Below are 20,822 nucleotides of genomic sequence, written 5' to 3'. Positions count from 1 at the left end.
AAATCTAGTTTGCTGACACTACTGGTATGATGGTACTAAACATTCTCAAAGCTTTATTTCTGGTCACTTAACAATTGTTAAGAGTCTCACGTGCTAAAGGGGGACCCAGTCCCCTCTATAGCTATGAGAGGGGGGGGGGGCAGCACGGTGGCACAGTGGTTTGCACTGCTGCCTCACGGCGCCGAGGTCCCACGTTCGATCCCGGCTCTAGGTCACTGTCCGTGTGGAGTTTGCACATTCTCCCCGTGTTTGCGTGGGTTTCGCCCCCACAATCCAAAGATGTGCAGGGTAGGCGGGTTGGCCATGCTAAATTGCCCTTAATTGTAAAAAATGAATTGGTTACTCTAAATTTATTTAAGAAAAAGAAAAACAACCAATGTGAGGATAATGAGTAAGCAGCAGTAGTTCTCACTACAGGGTGGAGTAGAGCTCAGGAAAATAAAGTCAAATCAGCAGCTGAGGAACCCCAATGTGTTTTCCTAATGAAACTAAATGACTGGATTAGGAGTAGAAATGCACTGGACTCTGCAGCTACCTCACTGCTTGTGGAGATATATATTGCAATTCCACAAAGATGGAATTAGCACATCACCAAGGGAAAGGGTTAAGTACATGTCATTACCAATAACTGGTTTTCAAACCAGATAATAACAGGGTTATTACTGGAAACAGTGCAACCATCAATCAAGTCATTTTGAGACACATCCACGTATTTAAAATGTTTTTGTTTTGAAAGGAATCAAGCTTTTTTTCTCAACCAGGAGAAAGAGTTCTTAGTGTAAACATCTGCAGAGGGCTGACCATCAGTATATTCACTGTGTCAATGGAAAACTAGTTTGGAGCTGAGATTGTCTCTTCTGCTCAGCTGATAAGTCAGCATTCCTGGATGACGATCACCACTTCTAAGAACCACCACCACCTGGAGGATCCCCTCCAAGTCACTCACCATCCTGACTTGGAAATATATCGCTGTTCCTTCACTGTCGCTGGATCAAAATCCTGGAATTCCTATCCCGGCAGCACTCTGGGTGTACCTACACCCAGAGGAATAGTAGCCGTTCAAGAAGGCAACTCACCACCACCTTCTGAAGGGCAATTAGGGGCAGAAAATAAATACTGGCCTTGCTAGGAAACATTCCATGAATGCATACCACAATGTCCAGCACCAGGAGTGGTTCTGTAGCACCACTCCTGATTAAACCGGTCAAGTCCTAAAGGATACAGCTGCCAGACTGGGTCTGCAAAAGGGATTAAGGGAAGTAACTTCTTCCTCACCAATCTAAACTCTTGCAGCTGCACCTACCCATGACAGCATTGGTAAGAGTGTTCACCACACAGTTCATTTGGAGAGTAATTTCCATCTTCACACTGAGCGTACGCTCCATCGTGTTGTGTGGCACTATCACCAAGCTAAATGGGAAAGGTTCAGAATAGATCTAGCAGCTCAAAACTGGGCATCCATGAGGCTCTGTGGGCTATCAGCAGCAGCAGAATTATATTCGATCGCATCTGTAATCTCATTGTCCAGCATATTTCTCACTGTATATTACCATGAATTCAGGGGATCAACTCTGGTTTAATAAGGAGTGTATAAGAGAATGCCAAAGCAGCACCACGCATACCTGAAAATGAGGCCAACCTGGACACAACACAGGACTACATGAATTCTAAATGGTAGAAGCAGCATGCCACAGACAAAGAGCTAAGTAAACCCATAACCAACGGGTCAGATCAGAGCTCTTCAGCTACACCCAGTCATGAATTGTGGTGGACAATTAAACAACTACAAGGAAGCAGAGGCCCTGTGAAAATTTGGTCAATTCAAACCAAAAGGCATCATCTAACAATGACAATTTAAAAGTCATAGGGCATCAAGTAGGTGTTTGGATGATGTATGTCATTCTTATTTCTCAAATTTAGGGCAATAGATTAAACTAAGCTTTTAAGTTTGATAAGTTTCAAATTTGATTAAATTTTAAGTAGGCTTAAGTTTTATCTTTGGTGAGCTTAGTTAGTGGTTTAGTGCGGTGGATGCTGGGACATTGAGTAAATTTAAGGAGGAAATATGGACAGAGTTTGAATTGGTAATGAGTTGAAGGGTTATGGAGAATGGGCAGGTAAGTGGAGTTGAGACAAAGAGAAGATCAGCCATGATCGTATTGAATGGGAGAAAGGGCTCGAGAGGCTGAATTGCCTACTCCTGCTCTATGTTGTTATGTGCTGAAACATGTCTTGGAGGACGACAGGAATGACAGCTCAACATTCCAGGCTACAGGATTTTCAGACAGGGATAGAGAAGGGGAAAAAAAATAAAAGGAGAGGAGAATTCTAATATTGGTTAATGAAACAATTGCAGCTGTGAAGCAGGAAAGCATCAAATATATAATCCTACGAATTCAAATGCAGGCACAAAACAGGGACAATTTTACTAGGCTGAGATGTGGCCCACTGTATCTGCTTTGGCCCTCCAAACGAGCATTGTGACTTAGTGCTATTTCCCCTCACATCTCTTGCCCATTGTTTCTATTCAATAGTCATCTGATGCCTGATTGAACCTGCCTCCACCACATCTCCAGGCAGTGCATTCCAGACCTGCATTTTACTGTGATGCAGTAAAAGTGGATTGGAAGCAGCTTCTTAGAAGGAAATCAGTATCAGAGCAGTGGGAAATATTTAAGTCAGTGGACGGTGTGATAGACATAGCATGAGAAGAAATATTAACTCCTGAAAGAAGAATTTGGGGTTTTGGGACAGAAGTAGGCCATTCAGCCCTTCAAACTGTTAGACGTTTAGCTGCTGTTGTATAAAAAGAGTCAAAAGTTCTGCTCCTTTTCACCAACACCTTGGCCGCGATTCTCCGCAACCACGATCGGTGGGAGAATAGCGGGAGGTCCGCTCCCGCACCTCCCGCTATTCTCCCACCCCCTCAAAATGGCGTGTCCGGTTTTCCGACACGCCGCTCGGAGAAACGTGGGCCGCCGTTTTTCACGGCGGCCCGCGATTCTCCGACCCGGATGGGCCGAGCGGCCTGCCGTTCCCGACCTGTTCACGACGGCGGCAACCACACCTGGTCGCTGCCGTCGTGAACATGGCGCGCCAGGTAAGTGTGGGGCCTAGAGGGGGCGGATCGGGGATCGAGCACCACGACCGTGCTCGGGAGGGGACTGGCCCGCGATCGGTGCCCACCGATCGTCGGGCCAGCGTCTCAAGGGGACGCACTCTTTCCCCTCCGCCGCCCCGCAAGATCAAGCCGCCACGTCTTGCGCGGCTGACGTCATTAGGAGCCGCAGCGGCGTCATTCTTGGCGCGCCAGGCCTTGAAGCCAGGGACAAGGCCCGGCGGCCGAGTTTCCCGGACGGCCCGCCTATCCCCCCTGGTAGGGGAGAATAGGGGGCCGGGAGAGGCTTCCGATGCCGTCGCGAACCTCTCCAGGTTTCACGACGCCGCGGGCCTTGCTGTGAATTCCGCCCCTTTATTTCACTTCCACAGTCTGCACAAGCTATCACATCACTTCACCTGACACAAAGGCCACCTGAAGCCCCTTGACATATCAGTGTCAATTATTGGATGCTTAACATAAATGAGACGACTAATTGGAATGTCTCTTAGCCCATTACTGAACACAAACTTGGCCTATCATTCCACAGAGTAGACAAGGAGAAACTGTTCCGGCTCTTAAAAGGATCGAGAATAAGAGGCGCAGATTTAAAGTGATTTTCAAAAGAAGTAAATGTGATGCAAGAAAAAACCTGTTTACACAAGATATGGTTCAGGTCTGGAATGCACTGCCTGGAGATGTGGTGGAGGCAGGTTCAATCAGGGCAGGTTCAAGTGGGCATCAGATGACTATTGAATAGAAACAATGGGCAAGAGCTGAGAGGGGGAATGGCACTAAGTCACAATGCTCGTTTGGAAGGCCAAAGCAGATACAGTGGGCCAGATGGCCTCCTTCTACGCCGTAACAATTCTGTGATTCTTTGAAGATCATGGCTGATCTGGTTATAGTCTCAATTTCACTTTCTTGACTGCCCCCCATAAACCTTGACCCCTTGCCTAGCAAAAATCCATCAAACTCAACCTTGAGTAACTCCCATGAGCTAGCTCTACTGATTTCTGGGGAAAGCCATTCCACAGACTAACAGACCTCTGGGAGAAAAATATCTGTAAACCATGTCCCCTAATTCTAGTCTCATCCACAAGAGGCAGCATGGCTGCACAGTGGTTAGCACTGTGGCTTCACATGCCACGGTCCCTTCACATGCCACGGTCCCAGGTTTGATTTCCCCGCTGGGTCACTATCTGTGCGGAGCCTGCACGTTCTCCCCATATCTGCGTGGGTTTTCTCCGGTTTCCTCCCATAGTCCAAAGATGTGCAGGTTAGGTGGATTGGCCATGCTAAATTGCCTTTAGGTGTTCAAAAAGGTGAGGAAGGGTTATTGGGTTACGGGGATAGGGTGGAAGTGAGGGCTTAAGTGGGTGAGTGCAAATTCGATGAGCCGAATGGCCTTCTTCTGCACTGTATATTCTATGTTCTATGAAAGATCCTCACGCTATCTACCCTGTCAAGCCTTCTTAGGGTCTGTTTTCTTCCAATAAGATCGCCTCTCATTCTTGTAAATTCCCATGCGTAGAGCCCAACCTATTCAACCCTTTTTCATAAGAAGAGCCCTTTATCCTAGAAATGAATCGAATGAACTCAACTGGATAAGTCACCAGGTGCAGATTAAATGTATTCCAGACTGATGGGAGAAGCAAGGGATGAAATAATGGAAGTTCTGACCATCAATTCCCAATCATCTCTCGATCCAGGCATGGTGCCAGAGCGCTGGATGACTGCTAGCATTGTACTGTTGTTTGAAAAGAGTTGGGCAAATAATTACAGAGCATTCAGCCAAGGCTCGGTAATGGGTAGATGATGGTTAAGGAGGAATTGTCAAGGGGATGCCATGTTTGACTAACCTGAATTAATTTTCTGAGGCAGTGACAAGGAACGGCAATTAGGATAGTGTGTTTGATGTCCATGTAGATTTTAGATTGGTCAGAAAATTTAAAGCTCATGGGAACCAAGAGAAAGTAGCAAGGTGGATCCAAAATTTGCTCAGTGGTAGGAAGTAACAGTGGGTGACCATTTTTGGCTTAGATTACTGTCTGTGCGGAGCCTGCACATTCTCCCTGTGTCTGTGTGGGTTTCCTCCAGGCAATCCAGTTTCCTCCCACAAGTCCCGAAAGACGTGCTTGTTAAGTGAATTGGACATTCTGAATTCTCCCTCTCTGTACCCGAACTGACGTCAGAGTGTGGTGACTCGGGGATTTTCACAGTAACTTCAATGCAGTGTTAACTTAAGCCTACTTGTGACAATAATAAAGATTATTGTGACTGGAATGATATTTCTTGTGGGTTCCACAGTGCCCTGAAGTATCTCTTATTGTTCATATTATTAATGATTTAGACTTGAATGCAGGAGGCATGATTAAGAAGTTTGACGGTGATACAAAAATTGGCCATGCGTTGATAGTGAGCAAGAAAGCTGCAGACTACAGGAAAGTATCAAAAGACGGTCAGGTGGGTTGAAAAGTGGCAAATGCAATTCAATCCAGAGAAGTGTGAGGTAATACATGGAGGACAAACAAGAGAACAGAAATCTAACTGAATTATGATCTCCACCACGTAAATGCTCTCCCACTGATACTTATTTCAACTGTCCGAAACACTGGGCTCGATCCAATGGCCACGGTGCACCCAAAAAGCAGCTCGCCATGGCACAGCATGGCCGATAAAAGCGGGAGACCCCACTCCTGGGATCTACGTGGCTTGTAACACCTCTCAGCAGGATCCAAAGCGATCTTGCGAGGTGTTGCGATGTCAATCCCGCCCGGTGTGGCAAATATGCCTATTAGAGCGAGACAGTTAGTCTAACTCTAATTTGCAGATTCCTGAGGGACCTGAGGCTTTGGGATTTATCCCCTTCGCCTCGGAGACCTCGTGCGAGCGCCGTTCACCACTGGTCCCCACAACGGGGAGCAGATGGAATGGCAATCCTGGGGATCTCCCAGAGGATCAGAGGTCCCCGGCTGCATGCCCTTTGATCAGGGTGGTGCCCTGACAATGCTGGTGCCACCTGGACACCATGGCAGTGCCAGCCTGTTGTCCTGACAATGCCACCTGGGTGCCAGCCTGGCACTGCCAAGGTGCCCAGGCGGCACTTCCAGGTTGGCATTGCCAAGCTGCCATTTGTTGCACATGCGCGATCGGGCCAAGGGAGCCCTGATTGGTTGTTGGGGGAAGGCAGCGGTTAGCCAGGGACCCTCCCAAAATGCATTCGGGCTGGGAGAGGTGGTGGTCCTAATGGCGTCCCAATTCTCACTACCCTGGGGATTTCCGGCAAGCGGACCTCCCCAGGTGTACAAAACGGAGTTATGCAGCCTCGGCTGTGCGTTCCCAGCTCAGGCCCCTTATACAAAGCAGTTGTGTTGTATAGCCATGTGTTTCTCGGCACTGTGAGCGCCAATGGGCTTGCATCCCATTTAGTTGAATTGAGCCCATTATTTCCTAAAACCAATGGTTGCTGGGACGCAGGTTTGATTCCGATCTTGGGTAACTGTCTGTGAGGGTTGTACATTCTCCCCGAGTGTGCATGCAGGCAGTAAAGAAAGCAAATGGTATGTTGGCTTTCATAGTGAGAGGATCCAAGTATCGGAATGTTTTACTGAAACTGTATAGGCATTGGTGAGGCCACACTTGGGAGTATTGTGCGTAGTTCTGGTGTCCTTATTTGAGGAAGGATGTTCTTGCTATGGAGGGAGTGCAGCGAAGGTTTACCAGGCTGATTCCTGGGATGGTGGGACTGTCATATGAGAGACTAAGATGGTTCGGATTATATTCATTGGAGTTTAGAAGTGCGAGAGGGGATATCATAGAAACTTGTAAAATTCTAACAAGATTAGACAGCGTTCCCGATGATGGGGGAGTCCAGAACTAGAGGTCATAGTTTGAGGATAAGGGGTAAACCTTTTAGGACTGAGGTGAGGAGAAATTTCTTCACCCAGAGAGTGGTGAATCTGTGGAATTCACTACCACAGGAGATTTTTGAGACAAAAATTTCAAGAAGGAATTAGATTTAGCTCTTGGGGTTAAAATGATCAAAGGATATGGGGGCAGGCGGGATCAGGATATTGAACTTGATGATCAGCCATGATCATAATAAATGGGAGAGCAGTCTCAAAGGGCCGAATGGCCCCCTTCTGCTTCTATTTTCTTGTATGTTTCTATGTAGGTGTTATTAGCAGAAGGATCCAGAACTGGAGGACATCAATTTAAAATGAAGAAGAAATCGTGAAATAAGGAAAATATTTTTTACGCAGCAAGTGATTAGGGTCTGGAATGCATTGCCTGAGAATGTTGTGGAGACAGATTCACTCAAGGCTTTTAAAAGAAAACTGGATAATTATCTGAAGATAAAATATTTGAAGGGCTACGAGGGAAAGGCAGGGTAATTGGACTAGGTGAGTTGCTCTTGCAGCAGAGCAGCACAGACATAATGGGCCTAATGGCCTTCCTCCGCGCTGTAACCATTCGATGATTCTAAAATCCATCACAACTTGAACATTTTCAGTCCACTTACTCTCAAATAGATTTTTCCAGGTAAAGAGTTCCAGTTTTCCAATTTAGGTTTAAGTTTGCCATTCAAGAGTGAAATCTAAAGCATTTTGTTTGACAAATGGTAGAAATCAATTGTGGAGAATAAGAAATCCAGAAATGTCATTCAAGAGTTACCTGCTGACGACGCACCCCAGCGTCATTGGTTTTCCAGCGGCGAGGGATGCCTTCCAACAGGAAATCCCGACCATAAGATCCCGCCGCGGGCCAATGGCGGGCCACCTCCTTGTGGCAGGTTGTGCGGTAAATCCCGCCCAGAGACTATCATGTTAAGGGAAACTTTAAAAAATGTTTCAACCGGCAGAGCACAATGGTAGAAAAGTTTTGGACTGTTCTAATACAGATATGATAGGCCAAATGGTCTCCTTCCGAATTCCAGTGATTCCGTGCTGTAAACCAGTCACCAGCAGCAATACAAACTGACTGTCGATTGAGCCTTCTCTTAGTTGGGGAAGTAAACTTTATGGATAATCTGTTATAAACAACAGTGACTCTCTTGCTTGGGTCTAATTATTAATTAAACAGCCCTAAGTTCAAGAGCTATAGTCAGTAAACTGGCAAACATTAGTACTGCTGTGAAGAGGAAGTGAACGTGTCTGCTGACCAATCTTTGGATAGGGAATTGCAATGGCAGCTTGCCTGCTTACCTCACTGGTGAACATGGCGCAGAAGTAATCGCTGCAGGCAGCCAACACAATACGATGTGCTGGAAAATCCTTGCTGTCAACTCGCAATGTGACATCGCACAGGGTGTTACTCTTCCTCAGAGAGTTCATCGTGTTGAGAATTGACTTGGCATGTGAGTTGGTCATTATATCCCGAGGAGCCATGTTGAGCCTTCCCACTTTTAAAGCCAGTGAAGAGAAATCTAGTCACCTACAGCTGGATCAAAATCAGACCAATAATACATTATTAAGAGACTAGGAATGTGTATCCTCTAATAATTAATACTTTCTTTGCAAAGCGTATGAGGCCTTAAGATTAATATAGATTTTAAAGCATTTTTGATTAAAAACAATATTTGACAAGTTTGCATCTGACACTGTTGACATGTATCCAGAATGCCCACCTCTCTGCTCAGTTCTCTGTTGTGATTTTCACAGTAACTTCAATGCAGTGTTAACTTAAGCCTACTTGTGACAATAATAAAGATTATTGTGACTGGAATGATATTTCTTGTGGGTTCCACAGTGCCCTGAAGTATCTCTTATTGTTCATATTATTAATGATTTAGACTTGAATGCAGGAGGCATGATTAAGAAGTTTGACGGTGATACAAAAATTGGCCATGCGTTGATAGTGAGCAAGAAAGCTGCAGACTACAGGAAAGTATCAAAAGACGGTCAGGTGGGTTGAAAAGTGGCAAATGCAATTCAATCCAGAGAAGTGTGAGGTAATACATGGAGGACAAACAAGAGAACAGAAATCTAACTGAATTATGATCTCCACCACGAAAATGCTCTCCCACTGATACTTATTTCAACTGTCCGAAACACTGGGCTCGATCCAATGGCCACGCTGCACCCAAAAAGCAGCTCGCCATGGCACAGCATGGCCGATAAAAGCGGGAGACCCCACTCCTGGGATCTACGTGGCTTGTAACACCTCTCAGCAGGATCCAAAGCGATCTTGCGAGGTGTTGCGATGTCAATCCCGCCCGGTGTGGCAAATATGCCTATTAGAGCGAGACAGTTAGTCTCACTCTAATTTGCAGATTCCTGAGGGACCTGAGGCTTTGGGATTTATCCCCTTCGCCTCGGAGACCTCGTGCGAGCGCCGTTCACCACTGGTCCCCACAACGGGGAGCAGATGGAATGGCAATCCTGGGGATCTCCCAGAGGATCAGAGGTCCCCGGCTGCATGCCCTTTGATCAGGGTGGTGCCCTGACAATGCTGGTGCCACCTGGACACCATGGCAGTGCCAGCCTGTTGTCCTGACAATGCCACCTGGGTGCCAGCCTGGCACTGCCAAGGTGCCCAGGCGGCACTGCCAGGTTGGCATTGCCAAGCTGCCATTTGTTGCACATGCACGATCGGGCCAAGGGAGCCCTGATTGGTTGTTGGGGGAAGGCAGCGGTTAGCCAGGGACCCTCCCAAAATGCATTCGGGCTGGGAGAGGTGGTGGTCCTAATGGCGTCCCAATTCTCACTACCCTGGGGATTTCCAGCAAGCGGACCTCCCCAGGTGTACAAAACGGAGTTATGCAGCCTCGGCTGTGCGTTCCCAGCTCAGGCCCCTTATACAAAGCAGTTGTGTTGTATAGCCATGTGTTTCTCGGCACTGTGAGCGCCAATGGGCTTGCATCCCATTTAGTTGAATTGAGCCCATTATTTCCTAAAACCAATGGTTGCTGGGACGCAGGTTTGATTCCGATCTTGGGTAACTGTCTGTGAGGGTTGTACATTCTCCCCGAGTGTGCATGCAGGCAGTAAAGAAAGCAAATGGTATGTTGGCTTTCATAGTGAGAGGATCCAAGTATCGGAATGTTTTACTGAAACTGTATAGGCATTGGTGAGGCCACACTTGGGAGTATTGTGCGTAGTTCTGGTGTCCTTATTTGAGGAAGGATGTTTCTTGCTATGGAGGGAGTGCAGCGAAGGTTTACCAGGCTGATTCCTGGGATGGTGGGACTGTCATATGAGAGACTAAGATGGTTCGGATTATATTCATTGGAGTTTAGAAGTGCGAGAGGGGATATCATAGAAACTTGTAAAATTCTAACAAGATTAGACAGCGTTCCCGATGATGGGGGAGTCCAGAACTAGAGGTCATAGTTTGAGGATAAGGGGTAAACCTTTTAGGACTGAGGTGAGGAGAAATTTCTTCACCCAGAGAGTGGTGAATCTGTGGAATTCACTACCACAGGAGATTTTTGAGACAAAAATTTCAAGAAGGAATTAGATTTAGCTCTTGGGGTTAAAATGATCAAAGGATATGGGGGCAGGCGGGATCAGGATATTGAACTTGATGATCAGCCATGATCATAATAAATGGGAGAGCAGTCTCGAAGGGCCGAATGGCCCCCTTCTGCTTCTATTTTCTTGTATGTTTCTATGTAGGTGTTATTAGCAGAAGGATCCAGAACTGGAGGACATCAATTTAAAATGAAGAAGAAATCGTGAAATAAGGAAAATATTTTTTACGCAGCAAGTGATTAGGGTCTGGAATGCATTGCCTGAGAATGTTGTGGAGACAGATTCACTCAAGGCTTTTAAAAGAAAACTGGATATTATCTGAAGATAAAATATTTGAAGGGCTACGAGGGAAAGGCAGGGTAATTGGACTAGGTGAGTTGCTCTTGCAGCAGAGCAGCACAGACATAATGGGCCTAATGGCCTTCCTCCGCGCTGTAACCATTCGATGATTCTAAAATCCATCACAACTTGAACATTTTCAGTCCACTTACTCTCAAATAGATTTTTCCAGGTAAAGAGTTCCAGTTTTCCAATTTAGGTTTAAGTTTGCCATTCAAGAGTGAAATCTAAAGCATTTTGTTTGACAAATGGTAGAAATCAATTGTGGAGAATAAGAAATCCAGAAATGTCATTCAAGAGTTACCTGCTGACGACGCACCCCAGCGTCATTGGTTTTCCAGCGGCGAGGGATGCCTTCCAACAGGAAATCCCGACCATAAGATCCCGCCGCGGGCCAATGGCGGGCCACCTCCTTGTGGCAGGTTGTGCGGTAAATCCCGCCCAGAGACTATCATGTTAAGGGAAACTTTAAAAAATGTTTCAACCGGCAGAGCACAATGGTAGAAAAGTTTTGGACTGTTCTAATACAGATATGATAGGCCAAATGGTCTCCTTCCGAATTCCAGTGATTCCGTGCTGTAAACCAGTCACCAGCAGCAATACAAACTGACTGTCGATTGAGCCTTCTCTTAGTTGGGGAAGTAAACTTTATGGATAATCTGTTATAAACAACAGTGACTCTCTTGCTTGGGTCTAATTATTAATTAAACAGCCCTAAGTTCAAGAGCTATAGTCAGTAAACTGGCAAACATTAGTACTGCTGTGAAGAGGAAGTGAACGTGTCTGCTGACCAATCTTTGGATAGGGAATTGCAATGGCAGCTTGCCTGCTTACCTCACTGGTGAACATGGCGCAGAAGTAATCGCTGCAGGCAGCCAACACAATACGATGTGCTGGAAAATCCTTGCTGTCAACTCGCAATGTGACATCGCACAGGGTGTTACTCTTCCTCAGAGAGTTCATCGTGTTGAGAATTGACTTGGCATGTGAGTTGGTCATTATATCCCGAGGAGCCATGTTGAGCCTTCCCACTTTTAAAGCCAGTGAAGAGAAATCTAGTCACCTACAGCTGGATCAAAATCAGACCAATAATACATTATTAAGAGACTAGGAATGTGTATCCTCTAATAATTAATACTTTCTTTGCAAAGCGTATGAGGCCTTAAGATTAATATAGATTTTAAAGCATTTTTGATTAAAAACAATATTTGACAAGTTTGCATCTGACACTGTTGACATGTATCCAGAATGCCCACCTCTCTGCTCAGTTCTCTGTTGTGATTGAGCCTGTTTGCTAACCTAATTTGTAATTTCCTTCATTGTATTTTGACCCCAAGGCCTCTTTCCATTCGCTAGATTTTGCATCACACCAATCATTCATGAATCTCCTTATTGGCTCTCCTTAAGCGGCCCCCCTTCACTGTCACTCAATTCCAATTATTGCCCATCCACACTGCTGCTCATCCATCCAGGCTACCCCTCTCAGCACCAATCTCCCTTCTTAAAAGCTGCTGCACTGCAAGCCGGATGTTCATTTCTCAAGATATCATTTCAATCTTGACATGAGTGCATTTTGGTTCCAAGAGTTAAGGTGGTTCTTTTTGTTGATGAAATCTAATCAACACAATTCCAAACAAGCTGGCAATTCAGTCCCTTGAACACAGCAAAATCTTCTTTGTATCTCTGTCCATTGTCACCATAACTCTAACCCAACATAAGATCACTCATAAGAGCACTCAGTCACTCACCTACCTCTCCATCCAAGATTCTTACAGTGCCGCTCCTGACTCAATACATGTTCACTTCCGAGGCGGAAAGTTGTGGTATTCAGGAAGTTCTGTACTACAGGAGGTTCCATCTTTCAGGTAATTTGTTACCCTCTCAAATGGACTTGATAGGTCCTATGCACTATTTGAAAAGGAGTCTGATCCCAGTGTTAACCAATTAAAACATTCAGGCCCTGTCTGGAGAACATGGATTTAACATGCTTTGGAAACATCCTCAGGAAGAGGCAAGTGCAAGACTTCTGCATAAATATTTCCACAAACACAAAGTACGAACTGCCATGGTTTTGGCTATAGGCATTTGACACAATCCTGTCTAGGTTTAACAGAATGCCTTGGTGAGGCTTTTGTTGCAAATACTTTCCTGTCACAAACATGCTTTCATTGCCAATTCTTGATTATATTCCACTCAGATTTATGCAGGAACAACAAATTAAACTCTCAGCATTCAGTCCCAATAGTTTTATGACGCTTGTACTCTAATTTCAAGATCGTTGCTGATGTCTGAGAAATAGAGATCAGATCAGTATTAGTGCATGAAACTGAATGGCATGAACTTCGACTCTGCAGTCTGTGGTGCTGCAGGATTAAACAATACAGTGAGAGGTTTGGAGGGAATCCTTGCAATGCTGAACAGCATCAAATCAGCCTGCAGTCTCATCATTCCAACACTGAAAACAATCTAAATTTGGTTTGACAATATGCTTTGCAAAACGTTATCAGAAATTCTGAAATGACTCATATTTGTTCTTACGTCAAAGGGTTTATTCTTCATTGGCTTGCTAAACCAGAGTTGATATTCGATAAGCCATCGGAAGAGTAGCAGTCTGCCACCTGCCAGCACCATACATGTTATTTCCAAACCTTTCCACTCTCCCAGAGCAAGGCTCCTCTCATTTCAGTTGCCATCAGCCATATCCAGTCATACCACCTGGAATATTAATGAAAGGATCAGTACTATAAATCGATTAATTTCTCAACAACTGAATTTTCGCTACATCCCAAGTCTCATAAAATATAACGCACTATTTTAGTATTTGTTGCAGGCCTAGTGAACCAAGGCGATCTGATATGTCTGCTATTGGCTTCCACTCCCCGTGGGAAGAGACATATTTCCACCACCAGCCTGCACTAGTAATTCAGCCACGCACTGTACAAACATTCATCTTAAACAGGGTATAGGAAAATAATACTCTTTAATAATAATCTTTATTGCCACAAGGCGGCTTACATTAACAGTGCAAAGAAGTTACTGTCGTCACATTACGGCGCCCATTCGGGTACATGGAGGGACAATTCAGAATGTCCAAATTACCTAACAGCACGTCTTTGGCAATGAAAACTGAATCATTGGCAATCTAGTTGTGCGAGACCCTTTGGGGATGAGCGACCATAATATGATAGAATTTTTCATCAAGATTAGAGAGTGAAGTTGTTGTTCTGAGACTAGGGTTCTGATTATTGACCCGCCACAACCCCCAATTTGATTCACCTGCCCCTCCCTGGGTTGATTCACCCACCCTGCCTCCCCCCGGTACATTCCCTCACCCGGTTCATTCCCCCACACCACCTAGCCAGGATTCATTCCCCCACACTCTGCATAGATTCAGACCCTACCCTCGGTTCATTCCCACACCCCAGGTTCAAACACTTACCCACACCCCCTGGGTTCATCGTCCCCCTCACCCCCCTCCCGCCGGTTCATTCCGCACAACTGTTGCTCGGATACAATCCCCCACTTCCGCCCCAGGTTAAATCCGCACCCCCCCCCCCCCCCCCATTCCCCAACCCTCCACCTTCCGGGTTCAGCACCACCCCCTCAGTTCCCTCCTCCCCCGCCCCGCCCGTTCACCAACCCGCCCCACAGGGTTATTTATCACCCTCCCCACGGGTTCATTCAACACCCCCCACAAGTTCGTTCACCAACCCACCCCACAGGTTTATTCACCACCCCCCACAGGTTCATTCGCCACCGTCCACATGTTCATTCGCCACCGTCCACATGTTCATTCGCCACCCCTCACACGTTCATTCACCACCCCACCCACCCGAGTTTATTCACCAACCAAGGTCATTCACCATCCCGCACCCCCCCCCCCCCCCCCGATTCATTCCCCACCCTGCCCTCCCCCAGGTCCATTCACCCCCTGCCCCCCCCCCCCCAGTTTATTCATCACCCTGCCCACCCCTCCCGGTTAGTTAACCACCCCCCTCCCCAGGTTCATTGACCACCACCACCCCCCTCCCCAGCTTCATTGACCACCACCACCCCCCCCCCCCGGTTTATTCACCACCTTGCCCCCCCCCCCCCCCCCTTCTCCCGGTTCATTCACCACCTTGCCCCCCCCCCCCCCAGATTTATTCACCACCTTGCCCACCCACCCCGGGATTATTCACCACCTTCCTTCTCCTCCCCCCCCCCCCCCCCCCCAGATTTATTCACCACCTCGCCCCCTCCCCCCGGGTTCACTGACCACCACACACCCCGTTCCCTCCGCTTATTCCCTAGTCCCGGGCCTGCTTTGCCACTTTCCCACTCTGGGGCCTGTGATGCCCTCGGCCTCTCCCAGAGATTTTTCCACCGGCCGCTGCCTCACTATTGCCGGACAAGGTGTGATAGGAGGCGGGGGTTTTGCCGAGGCCCCGATTCCCGCCCGGTGCCGCCACTTACCGTCCGTCCGCCCGGTGCCGCCGCTTACTGTCCGTCCGCCCGTCGCTCACTGGACTACAACCCCCACAATGCACCGCCTGAGGTCTGTGCGCGTCACGGCATGAGTCATGTGACAGGTTCAGCTCGAGGCAACATGTCGCTGACGGGTGGGGGGTAGAGAGGGCTGGGGGGTTACAAGGGGGGTACAGAGGGTAGGGGGTTAAAGGGGGTACAGAGGGTAGGGGGGTACAGAGGGCAAGGGCGGTGAGGGGGGGTTGTGGTGAACCAGTGTGTACACCTGTATTAGGGGATGTAAGGTGTGGTGAATGTAACTGTAATTCACACTGATATATCTATGCGACCGTACGATTGTAAGCGCAGTTGCGTTGCCCGACCACTAGGGGGAGTAGTTCTGGGAATGCTTAGGAGTTTGTACAGGGCTCCACCCTTGGCTCTGCCCACTGCTCCTCCCCCTGGACTGCTGTATAAATATCGATGCCCAGAGCCAGCCGACCAGTTCATCGAGAGTTCAACGTGTAACAGGCTGGCTCTGTAGTAAGTAGATTAAAACCACTGTTCATATCTCAAAGCACGTGTCTAGTGAATTGATGGTCTCATCAATTTAATCTACTTAAGAAACAGTCAGGATCAATCATGGAATCAGCCCTCAAGCCTGAGCGACTGGAACTCGACCCACAGGATGCAGAGGCAAAGAATTTTTTTCTCATTGGCTCCGGTGTTTTAAAGCCTACCTGGCGGAAGCAAGCACAGCCGAAACAACGGAGGAGCAGAAACTGAGCCTACTGCACGCGAGGGTGAGCCACAGAATCTCTACTCAACTAAACTGTGCCAGTTCGTATACTGAAGCCCTAGCGCTACTCGACAAAATGTATGTGAGGCCTGTTAATGAAGTCTGCACGACACGTGTTCACTAGTCGCCGCCAGCGGCCTACGGAATCACTCGCAGAATTCCTGAGGGAGCTTAAAACTTTATCTAGTGACTGTAATTACCAGGCGGTTACCGCGGCAGAACATAGAGAACTTGCTGTACGCGATGCCTTTGTTGCGGGACTTAAGTCAAATTACGTGCGCCAGCGACTGCTGGAAAAGGGGGCCCTAAATCTTGAAGCGACTTGCAACCACTATGGAGGTCTCCTTCCGCAGCCTCACCTCATTCCCCATGACCCCGTCATGGGCCCCCGACCAGCGACTCCCCCAGGCCTGCGCCGCGTGGCCACCCAGCCACAATACTGCCCCAGCCTGCCACTTTTGCGGCCAGAATCAGCACTCGCGGCAGCACTGCCCGGCCCGCAACGCGACCTGCAGCAGCTGCGGGCGAAAAGGACACTATGCCAGAGTGTGTCTGGCGAAGAAAGCCCCAGCCTCTAACCCTCCCATGGCTCAAAGCACTCGTTCCCTGAATTCACAGACCTGCAGGTCCCGAAATGCTGCAGCCTGTATGCCGACTCCGCCCCCACCCTACATGTGCGACTCATGTTGGTGGCCATCTTGGCAATCCTCTTCTATGCGGCCGGCCATGTGCGACTCATGGGGGCAGCCACCTTGGCAATCCTCCTTCATGCGGACGGCCATGTGCGGCTCATGGGGGTGGCCATCTTGGGATCCATCCCCTTCAAACTCTGAAACTCACCTCGACGACTACGAACTCAGAGGGCAGTCATCATGGGGCCACTCAAGCACAGCTGATCGAGCCGCCGACTACCCGCAACTCAGCGCAGTCACTCTGGACCAATCGCGCCCGAAGCATCTGCGAAACTCGATGGCGATGGTCCAAATTAACGGGTACAGCACGCCGTGCCTTTTCGACTCCGGGAGCACTGAAAGCTTCGTACACCCAGATCTGGTAAGACGCTGTTCACTCCCCGTTTTCCCCGCACGGCAAACTATTTCCCTCGCTTCGGGCTCCCATTCTGTCCAGATCCAAGGGCGCACCGCCGCGATGCTCACAATTCAAGGCGCTAGCTATGCCAAATTCCAGCTCTACGTCCTGCCCGAACTCTGCGCCCCACTCTTATTGGGCCTAGATTTTCAGTGTAACCTCAAGAGTCTCACCCTCAGTTTCGGCGGGCCCCTACCCCCACTCACTATCTGCAGCCTAGCCACGCTGCGAATCTCCCCCCCCCCCCCCCCCCCCCCCCCCACTCCTCTCTTTGCCAATCTCACCCAGGACTGTAAACCCGTAGCCACTCGCAGCAGGCGGTACAGCCTGCAGGATAGGGTGTTCATCAGATCAGAGGTCCGAAGGCTTCTCAGTGAGGGGATCATAGAGGCCAGCAACAGCCCCTGGAGAGCTCAGGTGGTGGTCGTCAAGACCGGAGGGAAATTCCGCATGGTCGTAGACTAGTCAGACCATTTAGGTTTACGCTCCTCGACGCGTACCCCAGCCCCAGGATTGCAGACATGGTAAATCAGATCGCCCAGTATCGGCTCTTTTCCACGGTGGATCTGAAGTCTGCGTACCACCAGCTCCCAATCCGCCCGGAGGACCGCCACTACACGGCATTCGAGGCCGATGGCCGCCTCTTCCATTTCCTCCGGGTTCCCTTCGGCGTCACAAATGGGGTTTCGGTGTTCCAACGAGCAATGGACCGAATGGTGGACCAGTACGGGCTGCGGGCCACGTTCCCGTACTTGGATAACGTTACCATCTGCGGCTATAACCAGCAGGACCACAACGCCAACCTCTACCGTTTTTTCCAGACGGCTCAGAAACTAAACCTCACCTATAACAAGGAGAAATGCGTTTTCCGCACGACCAGACTAGCCATCCTCGGCTATGTCGTGGAAAACGGAGTCCTGGTTCCCTCTCCCTCATTGTCCCAAGGCCCTCAAAAGGTGCTTGGGATTCTTTTCGTATTACGCTCAATATGCGGACAAAGCCCACCCACTCTTTAAGGCCACATTATTTCCCTGTCAGCTGAGGCGCGCCAGGCCTTCAACCGCATCAAGGAGGACATCGCCAAAGCGGCCATGCGGGCGGTGGATGAATCCACCCCCTTTCAGGTTGAGAGCGACGCCTCAGAGGTAGCTCTTGCAGCCACTTTAAATCAGGCAGGGAGACCAGTCGCATTCTTCTACCGTACCCTCTCCGCTTCGGAACTCCGACACTCGGCAGTCAAAAAAGAAGCACAAACCATTGTGGAGGCTATTCGTCACTGGAGGCACTACCTCGCAGGTAGGAGGTTCACCCTCGTCACCGACCAAAGGTCGGTTGCCTTCATGATTGACAACTCGCAAAGGGGCAAAATTAAAAACGATAAAATTCTGCGGTGGAGGATCGAACTCTCCACCTATAGCTACGATATTAAGTATCGACCGGGGAAGCTTAACGAGCCCCCAGATGCCCTATCCCGTGGGACGTGCGCCAGCGCGCGGAACGACCGCCTGAAAGTCATCCACAACGACCTCTGTCACCCGGGGGTCACCCGGCTCGCCCACCACATCAAAGCCCGAAATCTGCCTTTCTCCACTGAGGAGGTAAAAGTGGTCACCAGGGACTGCCCGATCTGCGCGGAGTGGAAACCGCACTTCTATAGACCAGACAGGGCCCACCTGGTCAAGGCTTCTAGGCCCTTTGAACGCCTCACGATCGATTTCAAAGGGCCGCTCCCCTCAACTAACAGGAACGTTTACTTCCTAAACGTCATAGATGAGTTCTCCCGCTTCCCCTTTGCTATCCCGTGCCCCGATATGACCTCCCACACAGTCATTAGGGCCCTGCATAATATCTTCACCCTTTTTGGTTTCCCCAGCTAGGTACACAGCGACCGGGGTTCGTCCTTCATGAGCGACGAGCTGCGGCAGTACCTGCTCGACAAGGGCATCGCCTCGAGCAGGACTACCAGCTACAACCCCAGGGGGAACGGGCAGGTGGAGAGGGAGAATGCGATGGTCTGGAAGACCGTCCTACTGACCCTCCGGTCCAGGAATCCCCCAATCTCCCATTGGCAGGATGTCCTCCCAGACGTGCTCCACGCTATTAGGTCACTTTTATGCACCGCGACCAACCAGACCCCTCACGAGAGGCTCTTTATCTTTTCCAGGGGCACTACCACGGGGGTCTCACTCCCGGCATGGCTGAAGACACCGGGCTCTGTACTCCTCAGGAAGCACGTCAGGACGCACAAAACTGACCCCCTTGTAGAGAAGGTGCGCCTGCTTCACTCAAACCCCCAGTATGCCTTCGTAGAGTTCCCTGACGGCCGTCAGGACACCGTATCCCTCCGGGACCTAGCACCCGCTGGATTCAGCATCCCCACTATCACTGCAGAGGTACCCCTCACTCTACACCCCACCCAGCCACCCCCTCGCGCTCCTGAGCCCACTAGCTCGCTACATTTGTTTCGCGCACCCACACCGGCTAGCCCCCAGTCCCCAGTCGAACCAGACGGGTATGGAGCTCGGACGGAATCACCCCCGGAGTCCGCCATCGTACTCCAACCCACAACACGCATCCAGCCACCACAAGAGGCTACAACCCCGGTGCTCCGCAGATCGCAGCGGACGACTCGACCACCGGACAGACTCAATTTATGAACCACCACCCCCGCCGGACTTGATTTTTTTGTAGGGGGTGGATGCGGTGAATGTAACTCTGTAATTCACACTGATATATATATGAGACCGTACGATTGTAAGCGCAGTTGCGTTGCACGACCACTAGGGGGAGTAGCTCTGGGAATGCTTAGGAGTTTGTACAGGGCTCCACCCTTGGCTCTGCCCACGGCTCCTCCCCCTGGACTGCTGTATAAATATCGATGCCCAGAGCCAGCCGACCAGTTCATCGAGAGTTCAACGTGTAACAGGCTGGCTCTGTAGTAAGTAGATTAAAACCACTGTTCATATCTCAAAGCACGTGCCTAGTGAATTGATGGTCTCATCATAAGGTAGGTCCTGTACTACAGGTTCGCCGGTAGCCCCTGCCTGCTGGCTTCACCCAGTAGGAGGAGTATAAATATGCGTGTCCTCCATTGAATCGCCATTTCGCCAGCTGCAGCAGGAGGCATTGCATCTGACTGCAATAAAACCACAGTTGTACCCAATCTGAGTCTTTGTGCAATTAATCATGCATCAATTTATTGCAGTCAGATTTTCAACAAGATGGATATCAGAATCAAACCAGATCGCCTGCAGCTGGATCCGCACTCGCCCGGCGCCAGAAAGGACTTTAATCACTGGCTAGCTTGCTTTGAGGCTTACATCAATGCTGCGACCCCCACTCCGACGGAGGCTCAGAAGATATAGGTCTTGTATTCCAGGTTGAGCTCCAGCGTGTTCCCGTTGATCCAGGACGCCCGAGTTACGCGGAAGCGATGGCATTCCTAAAAGAAATCTATGCGCAGAAAGCGAACACGATCTTTGCCAGGCACGTACTCGCCACTCGCTCTCAACTCCCTGGCGAGTCCATCGAAGACTTCTGGCGGGCCCTAATCCCACTCGTCCAGGACTGTGACTGT

General features: G+C 49.2%; 1 protein-coding gene and 1 long non-coding RNA gene across 2 annotated transcripts in view; both read right to left on the bottom strand.

The window, feature by feature from the left end:
* The window catches only part of klhl12 (kelch-like family member 12), a 90,376-nt gene extending 81,780 nt beyond the window's left edge, over positions 1 to 8,596 (bottom strand). The window contains exon 1 of the mRNA XM_038821105.1: positions 8,305 to 8,596. Within this exon, the coding sequence (XP_038677033.1) occupies positions 8,305 to 8,487 (183 nt within the window). The 5' untranslated portion in view covers positions 8,488 to 8,596. The remainder of the gene's footprint in view (positions 1 to 8,304) is intronic.
* Positions 8,597 to 11,301: 2,705 nt separating this feature from the next.
* On the bottom strand, positions 11,302 to 15,451 carry LOC119979107. Its single transcript, XR_005463644.1, has 3 exons — positions 15,367 to 15,451; positions 13,450 to 13,626; positions 11,302 to 11,980 (listed from the first exon to the last, which is right to left on the bottom strand). It is a non-coding gene; the product is annotated as an uncharacterized LOC119979107 (long non-coding RNA).
* Positions 15,452 to 20,822: the final 5,371 nt, after the last annotated feature.

This window comes from Scyliorhinus canicula, chromosome 15 (genome assembly GCF_902713615.1).
Source record: "Scyliorhinus canicula chromosome 15, sScyCan1.1, whole genome shotgun sequence".
Taxonomy (NCBI): Eukaryota; Metazoa; Chordata; class Chondrichthyes; order Carcharhiniformes; family Scyliorhinidae; genus Scyliorhinus; species Scyliorhinus canicula.
Note: the sequence above shows the minus strand (reverse complement) of the source record. Positions and strands in the feature narration are given on the sequence as shown.